Genomic DNA, 24,718 nt, shown 5'->3' on the forward strand with positions numbered 1-24,718 from the left:
AGTCTTTGGAAAAGAAAGCAGACACGATTATTGAGTATTATTATACACAAAAATGCAAGTTTCACGTAATTTTGAAGTTCTGATGTTGCATTCCATCAGTACTTTTACATATCAAAAGAGTTCCTCCATCCAAACAATCTGACACACAGAAAATCACTAAATTGAAGGTTTATGGCAGCAATTGCCTTCTTTTTCTGGACTTCGTCTATTGTCTATGTGTTATTAAAATTTCTACTTCCGTCTTCAGGTGAAAGTAGGATAAACGCCCTATCTATTGGCCCCCCTCTGAAACCTTCAACCTGGTGAGACTATCGTAACCAGGGTGCCGAACAAGCTTTTGTCTTCCATTCATCTGAAGACGGGCATAGAACCGAAACGTTGTGGTCTTCATAAAACCCAGACGATCGATTAAGTAGAAACAAAAAGAACTTAACACAAAATGACTAGTCAGTGACTGGGCTTAGGCAGCAAAGTGTGTGTAGGGGTTTTGGATGTGGGCTTTGGACCATTGAGCTGGTCGGGCGATAGAAATCCTGAGAGTCCGCGGGAATACTAATGGCACTGTATGCCTGTGTGTGCGCTCAGCAGAGCGTGACGTGTACGCGGTCAACAGCCGTTGCTGGCAATGGTGGCCAACAGTCTGGCCTCATCTCCGCAGCATCGATCTGGCTTGGGCTACAAACTCTCCAGTTTCTTACGTTATATTACAAACTCCGAAGAAAGCAAACTCGCAAGTACGAAACGTTTATTAAACCAATATACCTTATTCACCTGGCGAAATACTAAAGTGGAATTAGGTCCAATGCAATTTCTCACGGCACACCAGTTATATAGGCCTACTACACTACGTTAGGTCTATAGGAACGTATTTATTTATTTATACATGCATGAATGTGCATGTATAAATATAGGAGTTCAAGTACATGTGAGTATATATAAATGTATGTGTGTATAGACCACACACATGTATTTTGTACACATGTAGCCAATATATGTAAGTACGTACTTACGTACGTATAAATCATGTTCATTTTGTAAGATTTAAGGTTTTCACAGCGGTGAGTATGAAGATCTCCGTCTTCTGGGTTGATGATTCATCGCCCTGATGACGGAGGCAGTATGACCTCTGAAACGTTGGTTAACATCGACCAGACTATACAGCGCAGCAACCCAGAAGACAGAAATCTTCATACTCATCGCCCTGATGACGGAGGCAGTATGACCTCTGAAACGTTGGTAAAAATCTACCAGACTACACAGCGCAACAACCCAGAAGACAGAAATCTTCATACTCATCGCCCTGATGACGGAGGCAGTATGACCTCTGAAACGTTGGTAAACATCGACCAGACTACACGACGCAACCCAGAAGACAGAAATCTTCATGTTCATTTTGTTCTTCAACTTTCATTTAGGTTACACACATGGAACTAAAAAAAATTTCTAAAAATAAAAAAGGTTATGTCTGACTACGGTGACGGGGCTATTCTCCACTACCATTCACTTTAAGAAGTACCGAAAACTCTTGGTCTGAAGTTATGCAACGTATCGAGAACATAAAACTATCAGATCAGTAATAGCACACACATCTGCAGTTAATTCAATTCTTACAGGTAATTTCGTCATAAGTTACGCTCACCTTTTGTGCTGTTATTGTGTAAGTTTCAACACAGACAACTTTTTAAAAATCCCGGCTAATAATTTTCTATCAGTAATGTTTCCTGCAAACGAGACCCACAGGACTGAACATGGTTCCGCGTTATTCAGAATACATCCACCATTACAGAAAGTGTATGAAGCAACGTGTCTTTAGTATAACCTCTGTGCAATTCCTTTCCTTGACAGAAATCGATTGAAGTCTCTCTACGTTAGGGCAATATCTCGCATTACAGCTGATTCAGCGGTTTCTTTTAATGTACGCATTTTATCAACCTGGAGACCGAAAGATGGGGGGAGCTGTAAAATCCCACCATTCTGAGAAACCATTCTGTCAGTCCACGGATATTCCAACACTGCCTAAACTTTGGCCTCTTATAGAAGCTTATGGGTTTCCTCTTCCATCTTGGTGGCCTGCGTGCTCCTACGAAATTCATTTTGAAAATTTCTCCAGTAAGAGAGAAATTTGTGAGGTTTAACACCTGCGTTCTAACATAAACCCCACAGTAAGTGGCACAGAGACAAAATACGCTATTTCAGACCAAAGTAACAAGGTTTAAGTAAACGTTAAGAAGGTGATGAGTTCATGGTAAAGTAATGAACAAAATAAACCAAGAGACAACAGATGGAAATAAAGTAAAATCACTGAACTTTATCTTCAACTTCTTCATCTCCATTGCATGTTTATCTTTTTGCCTGCCTTCCTCCCTTCTCTTCTTTTTTTATTCTTAGGGCCTGAAGATCACTCAACAGAAACATCGTAGACACGTGCAAATCTGCGTTTTTAGGGTATGAAAGGTCTGGTAAAATAAATCAAATACCGATTTCAGCAAATGCAAAGCAACGCTCAAAACGTACATCGAAGAAATAAGAGTTACTTTATACAGCGTTCTATCCTAGTCAGGCTTATGAAAACGGAATGTTCATATGTTAATCTACCCTGGTTACTCTTCTGACTAAACACCTCACTTTGCTACGCCAACCTTCACAGCAAAGGCTCCTAAAAACTTTATTTCTCCTTCAGTCGCAACTGATTGCATCCGAAGTTGAGGTTTTTCCAGTAGGTTAACGTGAAAAGTTCGTCGAGCCATATAAAAATTTCTCACAACCTATAAGACAGTAATCTTGAACCTCGTACTTTAGCATAATTTTACCGACGTTTCAGAGGTCCTTGCCGCCTCCATCAGTTGGGCCTATGAAGGAGGCTGTAAGCATCTTTGAAACATCAGTATCCCAGAAAACATTCATATTCTTACTGGCCGCCGTGAGAACCTGAAATATCACAAAAATGTAAATAAAACTGAATCAGTATTTCAACGTAAGAACACCCAAACGCCAGCAAAACGATACGTCACCTTTAAAAAGACCAGACAGAATGCGAGCAGACCTACTGATCAAAACTTGAACAGCTGTGATCCCCGGAAAGAGGTAACATTTTCAAAAGCTCTCGATTCAGAAGGGAATGGAAAAGAGAGATGGCCAGATGAGAACCGTAGGCTATTTTATAACGCTATATCATTTGCAGATGTTATTTAGCGTCGAATGATATTAAGGAATAACCAAGTTCGGCGATACGATTGCGTGGCATGCAATCGCAGTCTGTTTCGAGATTATTCCGGATATTCCCCTGGAAAGACGAAAGAATCACAAAAACACAGCCGTCGTGTTTCGTAGTAAAATAAGCGTTATAAATAGGACAGAAACAAGAACAAAATGCTGGAACTCGATGTTTCATAATTATGAAAATCTTGCTACTTCTTCAGTGCTTCAATGTTCTGCTTTCATTTTATTTCGTCCACATGTCCTTGGGAAAAAAGTGTTGCATGATGTGTACTTCTTTTGTGAGCGTCGAACAGAAGCAGTCAGCAGAATTTCGACACGCATGAAAACAAAGAAATGCACGCTAATGTTCTGAAATACCTCTCAGCGAGTTAATTATTTTGTAGAACGTGCATGATGAAACACTCCCCAATGAACATTTTATTTAGGAACGAAATATTGCTAGGGCACCGGATACACGATATCAGTCTCAGTTTGACAATGGAATTATATATTCGATGTGAAGCATTAAGAGGACACGAAAGCACTGCGCATGTCTAATGAAACCCAACACTGAACAGATAAAAAGCAGGCGATTACGCAATTGTGTAAATTTGCAGTAACGTTGCCATTTCAAACAACGCAAATTATAATGATGATGGTTTTTGGTAGAATTACGGGCTTCAAGGGGTTTAAACTAGGATCTCTTTTAGCTCATTTCATTCAGAGCTAAGTTCCATTTGTTTTCATTCCGAATAAAAGATAATACGACTACGCGCATTTATGTTTTCAAAATTAAACCTGACAGACGAGTTCACAAATGGATACAGAACTGCCAATTCCCCAAATTTCATTGCTCAGTGGCTATAAGAGACGCCAAGAGCATACAAAACATGTCAATTCAAAATAGTAACAACGCAAATTTAAAACACAAAGGACGAACTATTGTGAACATTTCATCAAACGTTCATCGAAGACTTAACGCTGCTACTTCGCATTCTAGAGACCCTGAGTTTGAAGCTAGGCCCGGGCGCTTCCCGAGTTCCCTCCAGACAAGTGATGGGTTAGCATCTTAAAGAGGGTTACAAACTCGTCAGTCCACATCCTTGCAATTCGTCACTCAAAGCAGTGCCATTTGACTTTACAGACAAAACCTAGCAGCCGAGAAAGTGTCGCTAAATGAAATAATCACACAACCTGATACACCGCGTTACTTTGCATGGTTGTACGTATTTACAAACCTAACCTGGTGACTAATGTCTGTAGAAATGCAAAGTTGTGCCTGGTGCTTATACAAGCATCACCCCATGTAGATGTATGGGGGAAATGGCAATGGAGTCACACCTCCACTCATTCCCAACTCTAAACAGAGGTGAGTGGTTAGCCCCAGCCGCCATGTCTGCATATCTACACGACAGAAAGAGCCACTGTGGATGAGAATTCGTATGTTTTCACTGAAATTTATATTCATTGTGTAGCACGTTAACTTAACCGAAAGGCAAATGCCACTATAGGATCCTTGTTGTTTTTCGATAAGAATCAATTTTCGCTCCGTAAAAACAAAACAAATTACTTATGTTTTGCAGTTCCTGCCGGGAACAGTGACGTGACAGTTGCGTACAACTTTATCAGTGAACGCTAAATTCTAATGATTCTCGTACATTGTACAGACCGACGTTTCAGATGTGCGTCGAGACTACTCGGACTCGTAATCGTGCTCCGTCTCATGGTTCTCCGTAAATGTGTACGGTTTCATGAATCCGATCCGAAGTAGGGCCATCAACACAACAGGAGCCAATGACACTGAAGTCACGCGGAAGGAGAATTAGTCCGGGCCCTAGAAAGAGTAACCTAAACTACTGTTTCTCAACCAAGGGCCCGCAAGTAGCGCCTAGGTCGTCCGCGATTTGTAAAATTTCTCTTTTATTTTTTTATGTTGTATTTCTACTATTTTGAGTTATTTCGTAACACGTTTGCTTCGACATTTAAGTAAAAACGTGATGAAATAACTATGCCTTCTCTCAGCAACTTTTGGTAGGCCTATTTAATCAAAATGTGTGAGATAATTTTGGGTAGGGGGTTCGCGATACAAAAAATGTTGAAGAACACTGGCCTAGATACATTGTAAAAATTAACTTGCTGTTTCCTAATTTAGGGTCAAAGTGAGTGTAATGGAGTGTCATAGAGTTTCTATAGGAATATAGCAGTCACTAATTATGACTGATCTGGAATACCTAAGGAGTTGGTCGTAAGGTTTACACCGGGACAATTACAACTCATGAGACTATGTTACATTCGTCTGTAAAATATCCGACACTACTCGTCTGTCCCTTTCCATAAAAAAATATGAAAGCAGTTGCTTTAAAACGTCTGTATTTTTTCCTATTCAGCATAACGAAAACTCCGGTTATTCAATAATCACTAATCCTTCCTCATAATCTGAAAATATTCACTTTATCTTGTAATGTGACACATTATTAATTACTGATGCGAAAGCATATAGATAAAACAACTCGAGAAAATGAAGATTGTACAGACAGACTGACGATTTACGTTAATTAGGGTTGTATTATTCACTTTTATTTACTAAGCACGTTAATCTGATGCATGAACGTTGGTAGTACATAGTTAACAATTTTCCAACCTTTCAGCAAACTTAAATATAACACAATAATCATAATAAGGAACAAATCTACATCAAAGCTGTTTTACCATGCAGAAACAAGCTTCTGGCTTCTAAATTAAATCTTAACTTAGCTTTGTTAAGTTATAATAAACCCACTTTCTAGTTAAACTGTATTTAAAGCATTGTCCTAAGGAAATGCAAGACATTCAGTAAACGACAGTAAAGAGTTCGACCTAGATTCTGTAGAAGAAAATGCTAGTATGTATAGCAGTTAATTTAAATTAATATGTACAGAGAAACAAAAACCTAACGTCAAGAATTTGTGGAATTTGTGCAGATTTCATAGCTTGTAATGTTATAAGAACCGGGCTTGGTAGTTAGAAGATGTTTCAAAGAAAATATTGCACTAATAACCGGATAGATTCTACAGTAGTGAAGTTTTCAGAGCGGTGGTGATGATGACGATGACTCTGCTTCTCTGGGTTCTGTCATCGTGTAGACTTGTTGGTAGACGCACAACGTTTCGAAGAAATAAAGTCTACATCTTCAGTGCCTCGGGGCTAAATGCAGTACCTTATACCAGAACGTATGTATCTTCCCACAAGAACAGACGACGTTAGGACCCAGAAGACCAACATATATTTGTCATGGGCGACGGATAGTATCCAAACTGTAACCCAATAGCTTCTTCAGGAATGAATCATGTCTCAAGAAATTTTTGGCGAGAGATTCAGATATTGAAAACTGCTACAGACATACAGACGGGTTCTTCCATTTTTTGACATAGAGAACGACAAGGCAGAACACAGAAGAAATAGTTCCAACTAGAAACCACAAACCAGTTCTCCACACTCGCAAAGAAATATCCAGAGTATAAATGTGAATTTATATTAAATACGTCTACACCAACTTGTTCACAGCGCACGAAATAAACGCATAATAGGACAGTCGTTTGTATTCAAGAACCCCTCCATGCTCATGTTCTATCCACAAAAATAGTAATGGATTTCGACCAAACTTGGCACTGATGATCTGCATCATAAGTGATTTGAAATTCAGACGGTACGCCAACTCATACCCAATATAGTGTTCCTGATTTAGCACAGTGTTGAAGTGTCATGGACGAAGTAAGTGCACCTGATGCTAAAGTGAATAGGTCAAATAAGTTCCTCCGCGTTGTCGACAATTTGTTTCGTTTCGTTACGGTACTACCAGAAGACTTCACAATAAAAACACTTTCAGTGAACTTCTTTGTGGCTTGTAAATTTCCATTATGATTCATACATTATTCCTGCTAACAACTCGAAGAACGAAAAATAAGAAGTCGCCTCTACTACTTTTAAGGTTCATTGGACTCCATACACTGCAGCATAAGAAAACCGATCAGATGAAATGCGTCTTCAGCCAGCTACAAATAGTGTTGTTAGCCAGTTAGTCTATGCTTACACTCACAGCGAACCCCTGCCTTGTTGGCTGCAGCTGGCTAAGGAAAAATTTCATCTGATAATTTTTGCTTTCTCCGCTGTATGGAGTACCAGTGAACCATGAAAGTAAGATATAATACATTTATTTTTCGTCTTTAAAAGTTTTAAATAGGGTAACATGGCTAATCCGCCCCTATCATGAGTGATACGTAAATACAGCATACCTCTTTTCCAAAAAAAAAACTGGAAACTTTAGGAAATAAGCAAAACTGTCAGTGATGTATGTACAAATCGTAAGAAAGCATTTGAAACTAGAGAATTAGGTTTACCGCCCTTATTAAAGACAACTGCCGACTGAATTTAGTTCCATACCCAAATTATCTTAAGCAAGCTCAGATCACAATACAGGAACTTAGTAACCTGTGTCGGCGTCTTTGCGGTCCATCAGAAATGTTAATCACGATTCCATCGCGTCACGTAACCATTCTCGTGTAGAAATCCGCCATGATGGTACATGACTTGGTCGCAACCTTCATACAGAGAAACTTGAGATCTTGATAACTGCTGCGGGGTTATAGCAGCACTGGTTTTGTGTTGGGTTCAGAGGGATTTCAGGGACTTTTAGTACACACGTGATAAGTTGCAGGCGACGGGCCGTGAGCCACTGCGGTGAGGTTCAATTCCTCCGCTGTCATCCCAATTTCATAGCTAGAAACTAGCTTAGCATTGGAACGTAAGGCAACCATGTCTCTGGAGATTAAAGCCACGCCACCAGAAGAAGGGTGTGTGTTATTAACTCATAAAACCCCTAGAGATATTTTAATCGCTTCAACCTCGTCCCCTCGTTTTCCTTAATATCACACTATTCGGTTGACTGCAGTCAAATTGCTCACTGCAATGTGTTGTCTCTATTGTCTTACCTAAAGATTTTTGTAACAAAACATCAGCCTTTGGGACTGAGAAAAGGGAACCTCAAGCCGACAGATTTAATATCTAAAGCCATGCCTCCTGACAGGAAGCAGCAGTGCTGACCAATTAACTGCGACACTTGGTAGGATGATTATAAAGGGCTATTATTACAGAATGGGGTTGACAGAATCTTGTTTTAACTTCCATTAGATACACCTATTCGGAACGAATGAACAGAATACAAAAGAAACTCGGTTGAGTACACAAAAAGAAAAAAAAACTAAAGAAAATAAAAGCAAAACGTAACGGAGGAATGTGGAAAAGAGGAAGAAAAGTAAAGGATGTCAAATTAGAGACAATAATAAATAATTCGGACCGGAAGAGAAAATACGTGTGAAATTTTTAATACTGGGCATTGTGCAGAATAGCTCGTAAAGAGTTCACACTTTCAGCTGGTCACAGAAATTACAATGATTTTGTTTTCCATTACACAACATTTAAATTTTTGTTTTTTTTGTTACAGTATTGATCACCTCAAAAGTTATCTTATTCACAATTTTTTTTATATATTTATAAAGTAGTTTGTGCAAATGGTCTCCTGTGGCGAGCCCTTAGTAAGTTAAATAAAACCTCTGCACGTAAGTGAGCGCTTGGCCGTTAGCACAGAGCCCATTCATCGGCCATATCCCAAAACAATGTACTGCACTTCACATCTCCGCAGCATTTCCTTAAGATTAACTTCAATATTTTCATAAAACCTACTCAAAAGGTCACTACTCCAGAAATTCATAACGCTTTCAAACAATTTTTCATGTACATAATTAATGTATTACAACAACCTGAATATACCTACACTAAGCAAATGCGTCCGTTATTTCGTAACATCGTAACGACGAAGTTCGAGACACAGTTGGTAATGACTATTCTGTTCTTGGCTGCTGTCTGTTGGCCTTGTTAGTCTTCACAGACAGGTTTATATTGGGCACTACACAATGGCGCATTCCAGATAATGGAAGACTGAATTCGAAACGCAGACCGGGTCTTTCACGTTGACAATCAAGTTTCCAGGACTTATGATTAGGCCATTGTCCTCGACTCCTAAACGTTTTTGGTGCAGGGCAGGTTCGTCAGTGACTGGTGCTTCTATCATGTTAACGACACTGGTGATCACAAACCGAGTTAGACTTACCCATGACTTAATGAAATACGTGGTAAAGCAGAAAATAATATTTTATTTCTTACTAACTTCTGTTTCATTGATTGAATAATATAAACTGACATGTTAACATATGTTATAAATGTTTGAAATTAAGTCTGAGACATATGCTGTAAACTTGTTGAAAACAGAACACAGTAAATGCCCGCCTTCCACAGTGGTGCACTCCCGAGGCGCTTTGTGGAACCATCCATCACGCTCTGTAACACGTCACAGATCGCTTCTCTGATACTGGCCTTGAATTCATCCAAAGTGGCGGGTCGCGTGTCGCATACGCGACTCTTCAGATAACCCCACAAAACGCAGTCGGGGAACTGAGAAATCAGGAGATCTTGGCGGCCAGTTTAAATCATGAAACCGTGACAAGAGAAGACGCGTAATTATTTCGAGCAATTTCTCAGTCTCATTTGTGGAGCATGTGATTTGGCGATGTCTTGCTGGAACAGCACTGTCACATGTGTTCCCAACTAAACTCCGGTACATGTTCTACGAACCTATGGCCTTCAAAACCTCTCCACTCCTCGCATTGTTGTATACTACTCATAATGGAAACATGAGTCTTCTCTGCCGGGCCTTTAGTAGATCAATGTTGCAGGCCAGACAACATAATTCCGACATAAATTATAAACCCACTGAGGCCATCTTCCTCATAAGCTTATAGTCGTCCAGGTATTAAAACTGGAACTGTTTTATGGGACCCATAAATTAATTAACTCCTTTACAAGAGCCGCTACTGATCGGCATTATTAGTAAGATGAATCCCGTCCACAACTACCATCCGATTCACTTGAGATAAAATTAAATATCATCGTCACATTTGCGTCAAGATCGTCCGAGTGATCTTCTCTTCAGCCCGTACACAGCTGTGTATCGTTTTATTACAAACTCTCTCGAAAGACCTTCGAACTAGATACTGGCGTAGTCCGTAGGCTCTGCAACATTCCGTAACATGCCAGCTTAAGACAAGGACCAATGGCGGAATGTTGTGGACGGTAAGACTGAATAAAACCACTAAAAACACTCCAGGACAGCTGTTTTCAGGGCTTAAATTGCCGAGCGAATACAATGGGAAATTATGAACAACTGAACCAAAATGTTCGGTTCCACAGATAAAAAATGAAGTCTGACGATGATAAAATTTCGATTAAATTTTATTTAATTCAGAGGTTATATTGAATGTATCGGGAAAAAAGTGTCTGCCTAGTCTTCATACAGAACTACAATACCAAATTTAATTAAAATTTGCTACAAAACGAAGCCTTCAAGGCGACTGAAAGCAATGATTTTTTCTCAGTGTTACAAAATGGATACCGAAATTCTGTAAATTAATCCCACGCTCGAATGGCCGAAAGCTCAAAAAATATTTATGCAATTATAACAATTCGGTGAGTAGCTTCGGAGAGAGGATCTTCACAGTATACGTTCATGTCATGGGCTTCGCACACACAACACACAAAATCGAAACACATACGGTCTCAATCAGAAATTACGTCTTCCATTTTTCTAAAATTTCTAGAAGTCCCTCCTCACGAGAACATGTACCATGTAAAACGTTTTAGATTTAATCATGCTCAAAAACAAATAGCAAAATTAATTCTCATCACTAAAATGCCCAATATTAGTCTACATTTCTCTCACTTCCTACTGACATATAAAAACAAAACACTACCAACATTTAAAACACAACTGAAAACCAACATAAGAGTCTGGCAAATTGACGAGTCGAATTACATAATACTTTATATACTAATGATGCTAATTAAAAATAAAATATTCAATATTACAATGACTTTCTGAAAATAAATACCAACAGGTTCCAGAATAATACCTCTTGTGGGGTACTTTGATTCTCTACGATTCTAAACACGGCATTACGCTTATACAAAAATAAAATACCTTTAACATTTGATGTTGTTATTGCATATTTTTTATTTTTAGGCCCACACATTTAGTTGTTTAACATATACACTCTCCAAATTATCCCCTATTTTACTAAAAATATAAACAACCACAATCAAATCCACAATCATATTTTGAATTAGAAATGGAATCTGGAATTATATATGGAATTAACGAGTTCAACCGCTAACTTATGTGGAAAATATAAGCGGAACATAAACATTTAATCACAAATAAATACCTAATACGCTTTGTCCAAAATGTTGAAGTGCTGAAAGTTAAATGAGATTTGAGGTTTTCTCGGCGGTTAATACATCGATTTTTAAACGATGCATTCTGTTGTGTGTTGAACGTTAGGTTCAGCTACGACTTTCCACCAGTAACTACACCTACATAGGCCACTCTACTAAAATAGGTGCGCTGCTTAAGACACGGTACATTACGTGATTAAGTCAGCAACAGAAAACACGTGTACAGAATTAGCAGTTATACAATATCAATTAGTTTCGAAATTTTAAACACAACCACGTGAAAGTGACCAGTTGAGATCGAAACATGTAGTGAATTCTTAATAAACACTGAAATTATAATCAAGAATCGTGTAGACGTACTGTTAACCTAATGAAAATATCAATGTTGAGCTTCTGAGTTATAACGCCACATGGTCTTTTACACACATAACCAACGTTTTGGTAGAACGCGCTACCTCCACGTCAAAATTCAAAATGATCCTCCGAAAACTTAGTACCTGTTAGACTGGGCATTAATGTTACTCGTTCTCGGTCCAAAACTCTAGTGGAACAATAATCTTCCTCACACTCGGCACAAACGGACAACCGAACCAAACTCGCAGCATGTCACCGTCTGATGTAGAGCTACAGTAAGACCAGGCCTCAGTAGTGTTGCCAACCAGCCACAACAAAAATATCCCAATGTTGTCCTAAATTTTTAAACCTCTTTTCCATATCATTCCAACGTAACTGATGAAGTAACAAATGAATCACTAAGAAATTAAAGTCAACGCAAGGATGAAAATCAACATAAAACGATAAGACAAGAAAAGGATGAACGTAAACGAGTACAGTTCCTGCATATGTTTGGGGATACTGAGAAAACCACGAAAACTAGGAATTGCAGGTACCCGCACAGCTTCGAGTCGGTATCGGTGCTTCGTACACAGTTCAACTACGTGCTACAGCATCGGTTATTATGTGAGTGGTTCCACATTACAAGCAAATGGCGGTACAGAACCTTCAAACACGAAAATCACGACCGATCCCTTAAAAATTACCATACACAATCATCTCATTAGGGGTATAACGGCACCAAAACATGTTATAAATATAGTGTCGTTAAATAGCTCACGAACCAAGCAACCATCCAACCAGGAATTTCCAGGATACGAGACGAGGCATGCTTCAGTACTCGCCTGCAGCAAATTCCTAGCTTAGAACCACTGGAGCAGAACACGGGCGTTTAAAATGAAGGCCGCAAGCAGGGGACTCGGATACTGCACATCAAGAAGACTTGTTTTCATGTGTTCTGTGCACCAAGTCCGCGTTTTCATCTCCAAAACTGCGCAGACTATTTGAATCAACTTCGCATTGGGCGAACTTTTTAATGATCCGTATCAACAACACAATGCAACACAATCCTTCTTGAGAAACTGATAGTCACTCAGCTAGTCAAGAAAGTCTCTATCCAGTCCGCGTTCTCGTAACCTGCTTCCGTAAGATACATTTTTATGTTACCCTCCCACGTGTCCCTAAGTCTTTCGAGTGGTATAGAGCCTTCATGTATTCCAAACAAAATTTTGTCCGAATTGTTAGTCTCCACAATGCATATTATGTACCCCGAATCCATAATTTCAAATATTAATAATACAATGAAGCATGGGTACGTATCAACAAAAAATTGTGCCTATTCTAGATGAAGATAAAATAGGTTATCTATCCTACTAAACTGGCTAATCCTAAGAGACTATAACATATATAACTCCTTATTTCAAATGCTTGCTATACTATGCAAATCAACGAAATACAATCAAAATAAACTCTGACTCCAGACAGTGTCAAACGTATGCTTAAGTTGTATTTTCAACAGTGATCAAGATCGTGTACAAAATATTTAAGAATTCAGTTCGTACCGCAAAGAAAAAACTACGCTTCACCATTAAAAAGATCAACTTTTTTAATGCTGTTGGAAGAAATAATCTCTGTTTTCACTGAGAACCATATAAAACCCATAACTACAAAATACAGAGCTACTGACGGTTAAATCAGGTGGTACACACAGTTACCATTCACTTTTAAGTGGTCATTACAATGTAATTCCTACAGCGAGTGTAAAATGTCGAGTATTACCACCAAGAGCGCTTTGTAGTTCCGTCGTGTCTACGTCCTTGTGAATCCAACTTTTTTCCTACTAACCGCTCAATCCGATGTTAAAGAGTTTTACAAAAGTTTCAAGTTCCGTATTTTAACCATACTGTCACACGGTTTTAAATTCACTTCAATACCTAAATTAGCTTTCACAGTTACTCGATAATTGTACGCCATATCGAACCTCTGCAAATAGAATCCAGTTTCACTGCATGAGTAACGAACTAATCGGACCAAACCCAACACCAACATAACGTAACCAACTACAAAGCACCACTAATGAACAAAAGTAACCCATCTGTGTGCACACAAACAGTTTAATGAGCACAGGCACACAAGTGCGAAGAAGCAGTGGTCCCTGCCACAGATGAAGCTTGACGTAAGGGTTAAAGCTAGGAATAATCCTGTGTTTATTTGAATGTTTAAACAGCGCACACATCGTAATTCGAATCCTAGCAACGCAGATGCTTTGGCAAATACGACCAGAAGTACAATGGAGAAATCAAAATTATGTCTCAAACAAAATCGATGGAGACGTCTGTCTCTCGACAACGACGCCGAGGATGGCTCCAAGAAGACGAAGACAGATCTTAAGACCAAACTGAGTCGACACTATATTTGCAGAAGCATATCAGCTTACATCAGCAAGCAAACACAGACCAAAATAAATTCAAGTGAGACTTGAGACTGCCATGGTAACGAATATGAATATGGTTGTCTTCTGGGATATAGCATCGTGTAATATGGAGAAACTGACTGATGATGGAATCAGTAAGTTCATATACTCAGCTACATCACAGAAAATGACGTAAATCTTATTTCAACAGACCACTAACTTTAGTTAACCTAATATAATATAAACTAACATAAACTTGCCGGGCCAAACTTAACCTGAACCGAAGTACGGAAAATACAAAGCTACATTAAACAAAACAGAGGGCAAGATGTAGACGGGGACAGATGTTCCAAAGCGCATGCCCGACATGTTCGGAGAAGCACTGTTCCTAAGTCCTGGGCAATGCGCTACTCCGTCGCAGAGTTCTCTGACGTGTAAGGTCCAGAATACAACGAAGACAAAATGTCAAAGTGTGTCGAATATTTAAGATGCTAGGACATGAACACAAATGTGTTTATTTTATACATTCTGTGTAACGAAGGTATACAAATAAGCCCATTAATGGTCATCTCATACTTCGCGTTATCTAACTGATCATCAGAGTATTCGTCTTCTTCGCAATTTTTAAGTAACCATTTGTACTTTAATCAAATACATATCAAAATAATTACATAAGACTTAGATGTATAAATAAGATAGTCAAAGTCAATTTCTATATTACAACTGTACATTAAGACCTATGATAACAATAAGCACGCAAAATATTAAAATAACAGCGCATTAAGAATAACTGCAGTCACATCAGAACCCTGATGATGGGGGTAGAGTTGGCTCCCGAAACGTTGGTTTATTACGGTAACCAGTTGACGCGGCTGATTGCCCGAGAAGATTTTACTGATATGATCCGAGAGCTTACCTACAAGGTCTGAAGAGATAAATTATGTAACTCTGTCTCCAAGCCCAGAAGTGATTACGAGACCTTCAGACTACGACTCAGACGTTCGCTAAAAGTCATGCAGAATTCATTTCCACTTTCTGTACACCGAGATTGGAAATTTGTGAAGTCTCAAAGAGTTGTAATGCTTTCTTGAAACATTAAATACGAGCACTGAGTAACTGAGTGCTTCTTGTGAAATTTCAGGTGCTGACTGCGGAGAGAACGATGGGACGATTTGCAGTGTCGTCTCGTCGAAACTTACCAGCGATTCAAAAGTGCTTACTGCTTCCATCATCAGTATAAACCGCATCCTAGGTGACTTGCAGTCTACTGTTGTAACAATGTAATGGATGTGATAGACAGAAAACGCGTTCTTCGCTTATGACATACGAACAACCTGACAGCGAAAGATTTTTAGTTGTTCCAGTCTACACTGTATTAATTCGACACTTAAATAAAAACGTTAACACGAAAAAGGAGTGCATTAGGTCATGTTTGTTTGAATTAACTTTGTTAACTCATCGGCTATTATGAAAATACACATACGTGGACCTACTTGAATAATTATCCACGGGGGACCATAAACAAACGTTTACACATTACGTACACATGAATGTAAGGTCCGCCCTCTGAAGCTTCAATAATTCAGCACACAACATCACACCGACGTTCACACTAAACGAAAGCCGCTGTATGAAACCATTTGCTGGCACAAAGGTAACAGCGAGCAAAAAAGTGGCATCTACAGAGCGAAGCAAGTTACTTTCACAACGTTAGGTTTCAGCGCCAGGGCAAAATATTCACTAAGCATTTCGTCTATAATCTTAACGCTAAAACCCTGCATTTAAACATTCCAAGTTTATTATTAAATATTTTGTTCGGTGTCAATTTCTGTGCTTTTGATCAGTAGAACTCTGACTCTTGGAGCTTGAAGTAAACTTGGTTTCTCTTCTGTACACTAAAATTAGAATAAAGTACTAAAATATTAAAAGTGGTACAACTATTTTTAGGAATCTTACCTCGCTTGGTCCGGCTAATACTCGGTTTTTATGCCAATTTTTATGGGTATTACTTGTAATAATTCTTTTCTTCAATGCAAACATTTTTCCAACCAAGGTCACTACGCTCAACGTAACTTGCGAAGGCCTTACCGTCACAGAACCTTATGTACATACCTCGATATTTAATGTTCATGGCAGAAATACGTACGAATTCATTTCAGGCGGGGTAAGAAACCTTCATAGCCATTGTTTTTAACAACACCATCAACAATAATTGCTACTAACATTATTAGTAATTTCTGTTCCCCAGTTATGCTTCAACTAATTACTAATTTTTTAATTACACATTTGATAAACTAGCTACGGGCTGGACGGCCGGGGTTCGATCCCCGACGGGGGCAGAGGATTTTTCCTCTAGCCTCTGCGTCCAGACCGGCTCTGGGGCCCACCCAGCCTCCTCTACAATGGGTACCGGGGTCCTTTCCCGGGGGTAAAGCCGGCCGGGGCGTGATGCTGACCACTCACCCCCATCTAGTGCCGAAGTCAAGGAAGAGAGGAGCTATACCTCCACTCACCCCAAACGCCTACATGGCGTATAGTGGGACAAACTTTACTTACACATTTGATAAACAATTATTTGATTCTTTTAATGTTCTATCCAAACCTCGCGGCACACCGGTTGAAAACCACTTCTTCGGTACTCATAAACTCTTATTAGTGCGAGGAGCGATGTATATAATGCAGTATTTTAACGACGAAGTATTTTTCAACCACCAGAGATCATACAGAGTCCAGTGGAAGGGTGACTATCTATTGTAAACTGCAAATAATTAAAAGAATGTGATCGTGGGTTACTTTAAGACGATACACCGATAATAGCTTGTAGGGTTTTGAAAGAGACCAAACGCGACATGTCAGGACACGAGGCTTCTGGGCCGACAATAGACTCCCTGCTTCGAAATATGAGCGAGACTGCTAACTGTCCACCCGCCATGTTCGGTGCAAGGATTTAAATAAAATTAAACTCCGTCTCCTCACAGACAACAATAAAGGAAACTGTGAGAGGCTTCTGTGGTCAAAATTAAATCTAATGGGCATGAACTCCAGCTCAAAATTGCCAGAAGACATAAAAGCGACGTCTGAATTTCTAGCTGAATTCCAGCTTATTCGTGTAAACAATTCATTTTACACTGCCTATTCTAAATGGTTATTTGGACTTCAAGTAACAACATAACAAAACCGTCATTAATTGCCTTCCTTGCAGTATTCGTTTATTTGCTTGTGGTTTATTTAAAGACGTCTGTAGCTCAGATTACATGGCATCGGATGTTAGAATGATTAATGAATAGTACATTAAAAATTATACAGAAGGAAGCGATTGTAGTGTAACATATTTCAACCCTGTATTTGCCTGGAGGTATTGAAGGAAATCACAAGAAACCTCACACAGGATAGCCGATTTTCGAACCAAGATCTGATCCCAGGACGAATCAAGATTACTAATAACCTGACTGAAATGTTAGGTTGTTGTGAGCTTTAGTCCTTCACAATCGGTTATGTTTACTTTCATGTATAAATTTCACCTAGTTACGGCATTTTTTCAAAATCATCGTTAAATCTTGCAGCCAAATTTCGTTTAAACAATAGGTAATAATTAAGTCCGGACCGCAAAGAAAACACAACACTTCTACTTTACAAAGATCACTTGGTTGATGCGGTTTAAGGAAATAATTACTGTTTATACTCAGAATTATACAAACCCAGTTACTGGTTTTTAAAACAGCTTGTACAATTTACCATCGGGCTTTAAAGGGTTCAGTAGGACTAATCTCACACAAAATTGTCATGCAACGTAATTTCCTTTTTTTACACTTCAGCCTATTAATCGGAATAATGTCAACAAATTAATGTATTCATCGATCAAAAATCGTTAATATTAGTATAGTATTCCAGCAGCCCGGAGCATTTGAACAGCAAATGCGCGCCTTTGCCCCACCGGACTCTGAGCTCGCGAAGTAACGCGGTCGATGGAAGTGACTCACTCTCAACGGACTGCACTTACGTTTCTGGCGTTAAGGAAAAACATGGATTGAGGACAGAATGCTTAGGGGAACACTGGATTAAAGACAGATTATGTGACAGAGAGCATGATATAAATTTAACGAGTAGCTCCATATTTGTCCTACTCATAACCGAACCTTATTAGAGTGATCATATCAAGAGTAATGAGACAGGAGACATGTTAAGCGCGTGGAGGAGACGATAAATGCATAGACTATTTTGACTGCAAAGCCATTCAAAGACTTCGGCGCAGATAGCAAGGTAACACTGAAATCGTTCTTAGTAAAACAGAGTTGGACGTTTGGTTTGGATTCTTCTAGCTCAAGACAGTGACCCTTGGCTTTAAATGACAGGTAGGGAAATTCTTGACCAACCGAATTTACAATTAAATTGATATACGATTTGAGACTTTCGCGGCGAGTACAATCAATAAAATATTCTCGGGCAATCAGCCGCGTTAACTGGTTACCGTAGTAAACCGGCGTTTCGGGAACCAACTCTGTCCTCATTATCAGGGTTCTGATGTGACTGAGTTGGTTCCCGAAACGTCGGTTTACCACGGTAACCAGTTAACGCGGCTGATTGCCCGAGAAGATTTTATTTACTATTAAATTCTCAGGAAGAACTGTACTCTGTTGAATGTATTTAGCTTTATTTATCACGTAAACCTGTAATATTTTGCAAAGTTCCTCCAAACAAATTTCAGCATGTACTGCAAAATATACCACGACAGTTTCTGCCAGAATTCCTTCCACGACATTCAACTTAACCATTTTCTGATCTCAATCGATGATAGATAACATCGAAGTTAATGTATGACCGCTCAGTCAACTACAAACTAATAAAAAAAATTCGTGGGAAAAACTATGTGAAACTTTCACACAAAGAGATGCCCGGACTTCTTTAGACGAAGGCGTAACTTTTAGCTGGAGAGAGAGACAGTTCACCACAACATGGAATGGCTATGTACACATCTGACGTGTCTTGTACATAACCGACCTTTTGTGATCACCTGTTGTTTGCAATAACGTGTCTTACCCGCACGTCATACGGAATTTAACCGAAGATTTCGCCAATTTCGCCATTATTTCAATATATATGCATATCCCTCTTTTAAACCAATTAAAAAACAATTAATTTCCATTTATAAAGCTATTTCATTCAAGAGCTGTTCTAAAACGCATAATGGAACAGGCTCTGTAAATGAAGTTTGCTAATGTAAAACACGTTGCGATATGTGGGCAATTAATATTGTCATTGAAAGGTTTATGTCTGCCTCGATTAATTTACCCACACTTCATTTAACCGCGCTGTGCGAATGATCAAAATAGATAAATGTTTTTCAATTACGCGTATGCTTAAAAGTTAACACAGGTCTTAAATTCGTCGAAGGAGTAATGTGAATTAATCATGACTATGTGAAAGGCTTACGGGATTATACACCTGAGACCATTAAAATGGACTCTGTTTTAGACATTACTGTACAGTTTAGCCGATTTCAGCAATACTTCTAACTGCACGTAATGTCCTTTTTATGTTCGGGCACAAATGCTGCTTTCAAAATAGAAATACCCTTCCTAGGTCAATTTGTGTATGAAAAACATGTCACTCATAACTAAGAAAATTTAATTTTCCTTGCTGACGTGACATATCACAAACAGGAGTAGTTTCCAACCTCGCAACGGGGTATCCAGCAACTGTTCCTGAACAAAACCAAATTAGATTATTATTCTCGTTCCTTACACCAATCCAGCATACGTCACTCAAGGAGTGTTAAACTTTTATGTGTACGCCTCAGGATTCTAACTTCATACTAAGTAGTTCCGAGAAAATGGACTGTTGAGTCTGTACGTCGTTATGCACTAGGCAGTTAAAAATTAGTGACCGCTTCTTTCTTGGTCCAAGGACGTTATTTATAAAAACAATGTGGAACCAATTAGCGTAATAACTACATCCTGTCGTAGCACTTTTGTTAGTGCGTCAAATTGTTATTACAAACACACGTAAACATATTACATGATAACTGCACGATACTTTTCTGAACACAAGAACTGCATCTCGTATAGATGGCATCAAAGACATATTTATTACTACACTAATTCTGAGAGGTCTCTGATAGGTGGCTTCTTTACTTACCAAAAACACGACCGCCAAAAACATTCACGATCCCTAGGATGAAACAGAAGGCTACAAAGCCTATATGCATGATGATATACGAATTTTCATTCCACAGAAAGTCTCAGTCTCTTTAGTGTGGGCGAAGGTTCCTTGTTCGACATCTCTTCCAATAATTTACATTTATAACACTAATAAGTCACTCGGTGTACATGGCGTGTAACACACGGAACGAAGCGCGAAATTGTATTCCAAGCCCCGGGAGTCAGAGACAAAGCAGTAAATTGTCAACCGAAGAACCAATGTTATTTCAACTTCTTTCGCACATGTTCGCGCGCCGACTGCCAACCAGCGCCTACAAGGCGCGATAACGGACTGAGGCTAGCGCCTGCAGAGTCCTCGAGCGGAGAACACACCAAACGACCTGAAGCGTGCGCATACCCCTTTAATGCCTGACAGTCGTCAAGCTTTCCAAATTTTATTTATATAAAGTACACGCTTCTTGCCCCTGAAACCTCAACACTGACCACACCTTCATACACTAAAGCGTCGAATGATTTACCTTTGACGATAACTTCGTTCAAAGGAGCTAGCTTTAAGAGTAGACTGACAAATTGCAAACTGCTTTCCAAGAACACGTGACTTTTAACATAAGCAGCGTAGCCACACAACACGAACTAGTAACACTACGTTAGTTTTACCGCTCACTTCTACATTAAAGGTGGCTATTTCAGAGACCAAGGAAAGCTCTTTCATCGCACGAGTCTCAAAGGCTCAAAACTCACTGGACAACCATTATAAAACCAGACCATGATTTCTAATATCAGTATGTTTCTGGAAGTTAATATTTCTTTACCAGGTGTGAGCTTACGCTCATGTTAAACCGAATGGCAACAGCGCTTCGGACGTGCACTGATTTTCCAGGCGAATGCCGGGACAGTGCCTTCAAACAGATTACGGGGACATCTCTCAGAATCCCTGCATACTGACCTATTCATTTAAGCTTTCTCGTCTCAGCGAACGACATATTCTAGCGACACACATAGAACGGTAGTCACCGTCACGTGATTTCATTATTATCAACTTCACACTGCTTCCCATTCTGCAGGCAGAAACCTTCGACCGATTCCTCAATTCACTTTAATATTATACCTGTTATACATACAGTTTATAGGGCTCAAACCGAACGACATGACCGAGACTTTTGGGACTCCTATTTCGTATTCGGGAGGTCCCAGATTCCATTCTCGGTTCTGATACCGGCTATGCTGACCGGGGTTTTTCATGCATTTCCTCAGTCCCTCCAGTCGAATGTCGGTAGAGTGTCTTAAATTAGGTCACGACCGCTTCCAATAATACTCGTTCCTGTTCATTATTTTTTGACTCCATATAGCATGGGCAACTGTTGTTATACGCGTTTCTTAATATCCGCGGTTTTATTTAATTATTATTAGGCGTATTATTACCTCATCTCTGGTTAAATTTCAAACATTTCGGCTATAACGACAGCTACCTGTAATCTGAGTAACTAAAAGTGTCATTAAATAAACTATAAATAAATACAGGAATCAAACACCACAGTCATGTACATCCGATCGCTGTGATATTAAAACGACGCCCCAGTGAATGCTTACAGCAACAATAAACAACATTGGGGCGACCAATAGCTGATAAACACAACAAACCAATCCTCTGTCACTCCAGGCAAACGTTAGTTGAAACAGGCCTTGACTATCGCCCAGCTAATCACCACAATTCATAAATCATCACCAATGCAATTAGGAGTGTTCGGGGACAAAAAATTGAAAATCAATTGTTCCGGTATGATGTTTGCGCCGGGCAAGATTAACTACAAATTGGTGAAACAACTTACCGGGATACTGCTTTAACGTCGCACGCCGAAATGCAATGTTTATGAACTGCGAAAGATGACAAAACACGCCAGCTTTGGGGATTAAATTGCCATGTGAAAAACAATCCGAATCCGGTACACAAAATATTTCAGTTTTTCAGGGCGGTCAATGTGTCGATGTTGTGTGGGCTTCTGGGGGGGGGGGGGATTCATAGAAATGTCTGTATATTTAGCCCTGAACACGCAGACACTTTACAACCAAACAGGCACCGTCAGCGCCGTTACTCTCGTCGTGAGCGTAAGCCTTAACTACTTGGCTAACAACGCGTCTGAAGTCGCAACTATAGAAATTGAACGTGACACTGAAAGACTAATGAAGCAAAAGCAATATTAATTAACTCAGTAATTACTGATTTTGTTAAAGTAACTTACTGCTATAGTAGGCCTAATTTATTACTCATTTTAATACATTTCTATTGAGTACCGATAATGTAACCTCGTTTGTAACCTTGAGGCCCGGGAATCACCAAGAATGGGTGAATGTGCCCCCCCCCCCATCTGGAAAATGTTCATAACCCCTGATCAAAGACAAAACTTGAAAGAATATGTCACGAAAATAATATATTATGTTTATTTCATGTAATACTAGAAGATGGATACTTAAATTTAATTTAAACTACTTCAGCGAAAACCGAAGTACAACATTTGCCTATGTTTTTTTTCACTTATGTTATTGTTGTTCATCTTCAGAACCCAAGACAATAGTTCCAGACTATCCACATCCCACGAGCAATACAGCTGTCATAAGTGCTGAGACGTTAGTATAAGTTTCAAGTTTAGTGACGTCACTTAAAAAAAACAAGAACAGTAATGCGTTTTTCTGCTGAGAAACAGATAAAAGAGACGAAATGGGAGTTGAAATGGGTTTTGCATTGTCTGTGGGTGAGAGTTTTGGAAATAATGGGACTTTTCGGGAACCCCTCCGAACGATATTTAACTTACCAGCGTTGACGGGTGATTGTTCGTGATGGTAGTGGTCACGGCAGGAGGAGACGATGAGAATGTGACCGTATATCACGAGGCTAGGACCAGTAACAATCGATTTTCACTTATTTCTCTCCACTATACACTCTCCTCGCTCTGGTATCCCGTTTCGCGTGAAATGTTTGACGTTTCAGCTGTTTGGCAGAAATGTAATGCAGACAAACCTCTTCTCGTGTACTCCAGATGGGAATTCACAAGTGGTAGGTCTATTCTAATATAAAAAAAAACAAATGATCAACATACATTTATGTACAAGTATTTTTAAATGAGTTTTAAAGGTAGAAATGAATCCGTGATATCACAGTATCACTATAACGAAAATCGAGGTAATAAATGTGCAGGGCATTACGAGTTTCAACTGTCTGGATTTAATCACAATCAAACAGAATTTCTGTTGCTCTAATCTACGAACATCAGCACAGCACTCCTGTAGGCTGTAGGTAAAAACAATGTCCGCCTAAAACTTGTGGCACTGGTGATGATGGTCCTAAACATATTTTATGCATGCATTTCTAAAAATAGGGAAAAAATTAGACTTGTCAAAAAAAATCACAGGTAAGAGAGAAAAGTGTGGGGAAAAGTTAAATAGAATGTTATGGGATAATGGGAACACAATGATTTGAAAGGATCTGCGAGGAGGTGGTCGCCTATTTGAACACGATAATCCGCCATTCGCCTAGAGTGACAGTTAAATCCGATACAATTCTGTCAAGGTAATCGATAATATATTCGATTTTATAATAGGGAATGATACAAAAGGACATGGATGTGCTCATTACCACGATTTCTGAACAGCCAATAAGACAGGAACTCTAAATCTTCCCCTCTTAACCGGGTTTCTTGAAAATACAGATGTAAATTATTGTCTGTCGCTGTAGCTGAGTTGCTTAGTAATGTGGCTTTTACTTAGATGATGGCAAATTGGAATCGCTGATGGACCACTCCAAATCATAATTCAGAAATTAATTTAATTTTAGCCCTTTTCATAGTGAGTTTTATTTTACAACAATTCCTTATTTTTATCCTCGGCTACTAAGACATAACAAATGCTTGACCCAACGTGACATATCACTTTAGAGACTCGTAAAGTTTTTAAAATATTAAATTATTATGAACGAAGCCCTGGTAAATAAAAGCGAAAAATGTTACCACTTCTTTAGGAAGCTTGTGTATTTTATATATTGCTAGTTGTGAACTAGATTAATATTAACATCGCTTTCGAAATTAAATTACACTCTTTCCTGTTCCAGCCGTGTGCTTGACGTCACAATAGTTGTTTGTGCGACAGCAGAAGACGCTGCATTAGCTACTGTCTTGCAACTAAAACGCACAAAGTAATCGTTACCGTATTCTTGGAGAGACAATTCGGTAAAACAGTATAATAAAATCTGTACGAGTCTCGCACTGAAAGAAGCTGATTAAACGATCACATGCTGTTTTTC

The 24,718-nt window shown here is 39.1% G+C and overlaps 1 protein-coding gene across 5 annotated transcripts in view; it reads right to left on the reverse strand.

Moving 5' to 3' along the window:
* Ptp99A (Protein tyrosine phosphatase 99A) overlaps nucleotides 1-20,734 on the reverse strand; it is a 726,502-nt gene extending 705,768 nt beyond the window's left edge. For 2 of the 5 annotated variants that reach the window (XM_022062028.2, XM_022062027.2), the window contains exon 1: nucleotides 20,402-20,734. In XM_022062028.2, coding sequence (XP_021917720.1) covers nucleotides 20,402-20,471 — 70 coding nt within the window. In that variant the 5' untranslated portion in view covers nucleotides 20,472-20,734. Of the gene's footprint in view, nucleotides 1-12,017; nucleotides 12,131-20,401 lie in introns of those variants that run through there. The other 3 variants (XM_022062032.2, XM_022062029.2, XM_022062030.2) reach the window with 2 other exon arrangements.
* Between the last annotated feature and the right edge of the window lie 3,984 nt (nucleotides 20,735-24,718).

Source organism: Zootermopsis nevadensis, unplaced genomic scaffold (assembly GCF_977971745.1).
Source record: "Zootermopsis nevadensis isolate Lab colony 2312 unplaced genomic scaffold, Znev_1.0 Znev_ptg000025l, whole genome shotgun sequence".
NCBI lineage: Eukaryota > Metazoa > Arthropoda > Insecta > Blattodea > Termopsidae > Zootermopsis > Zootermopsis nevadensis.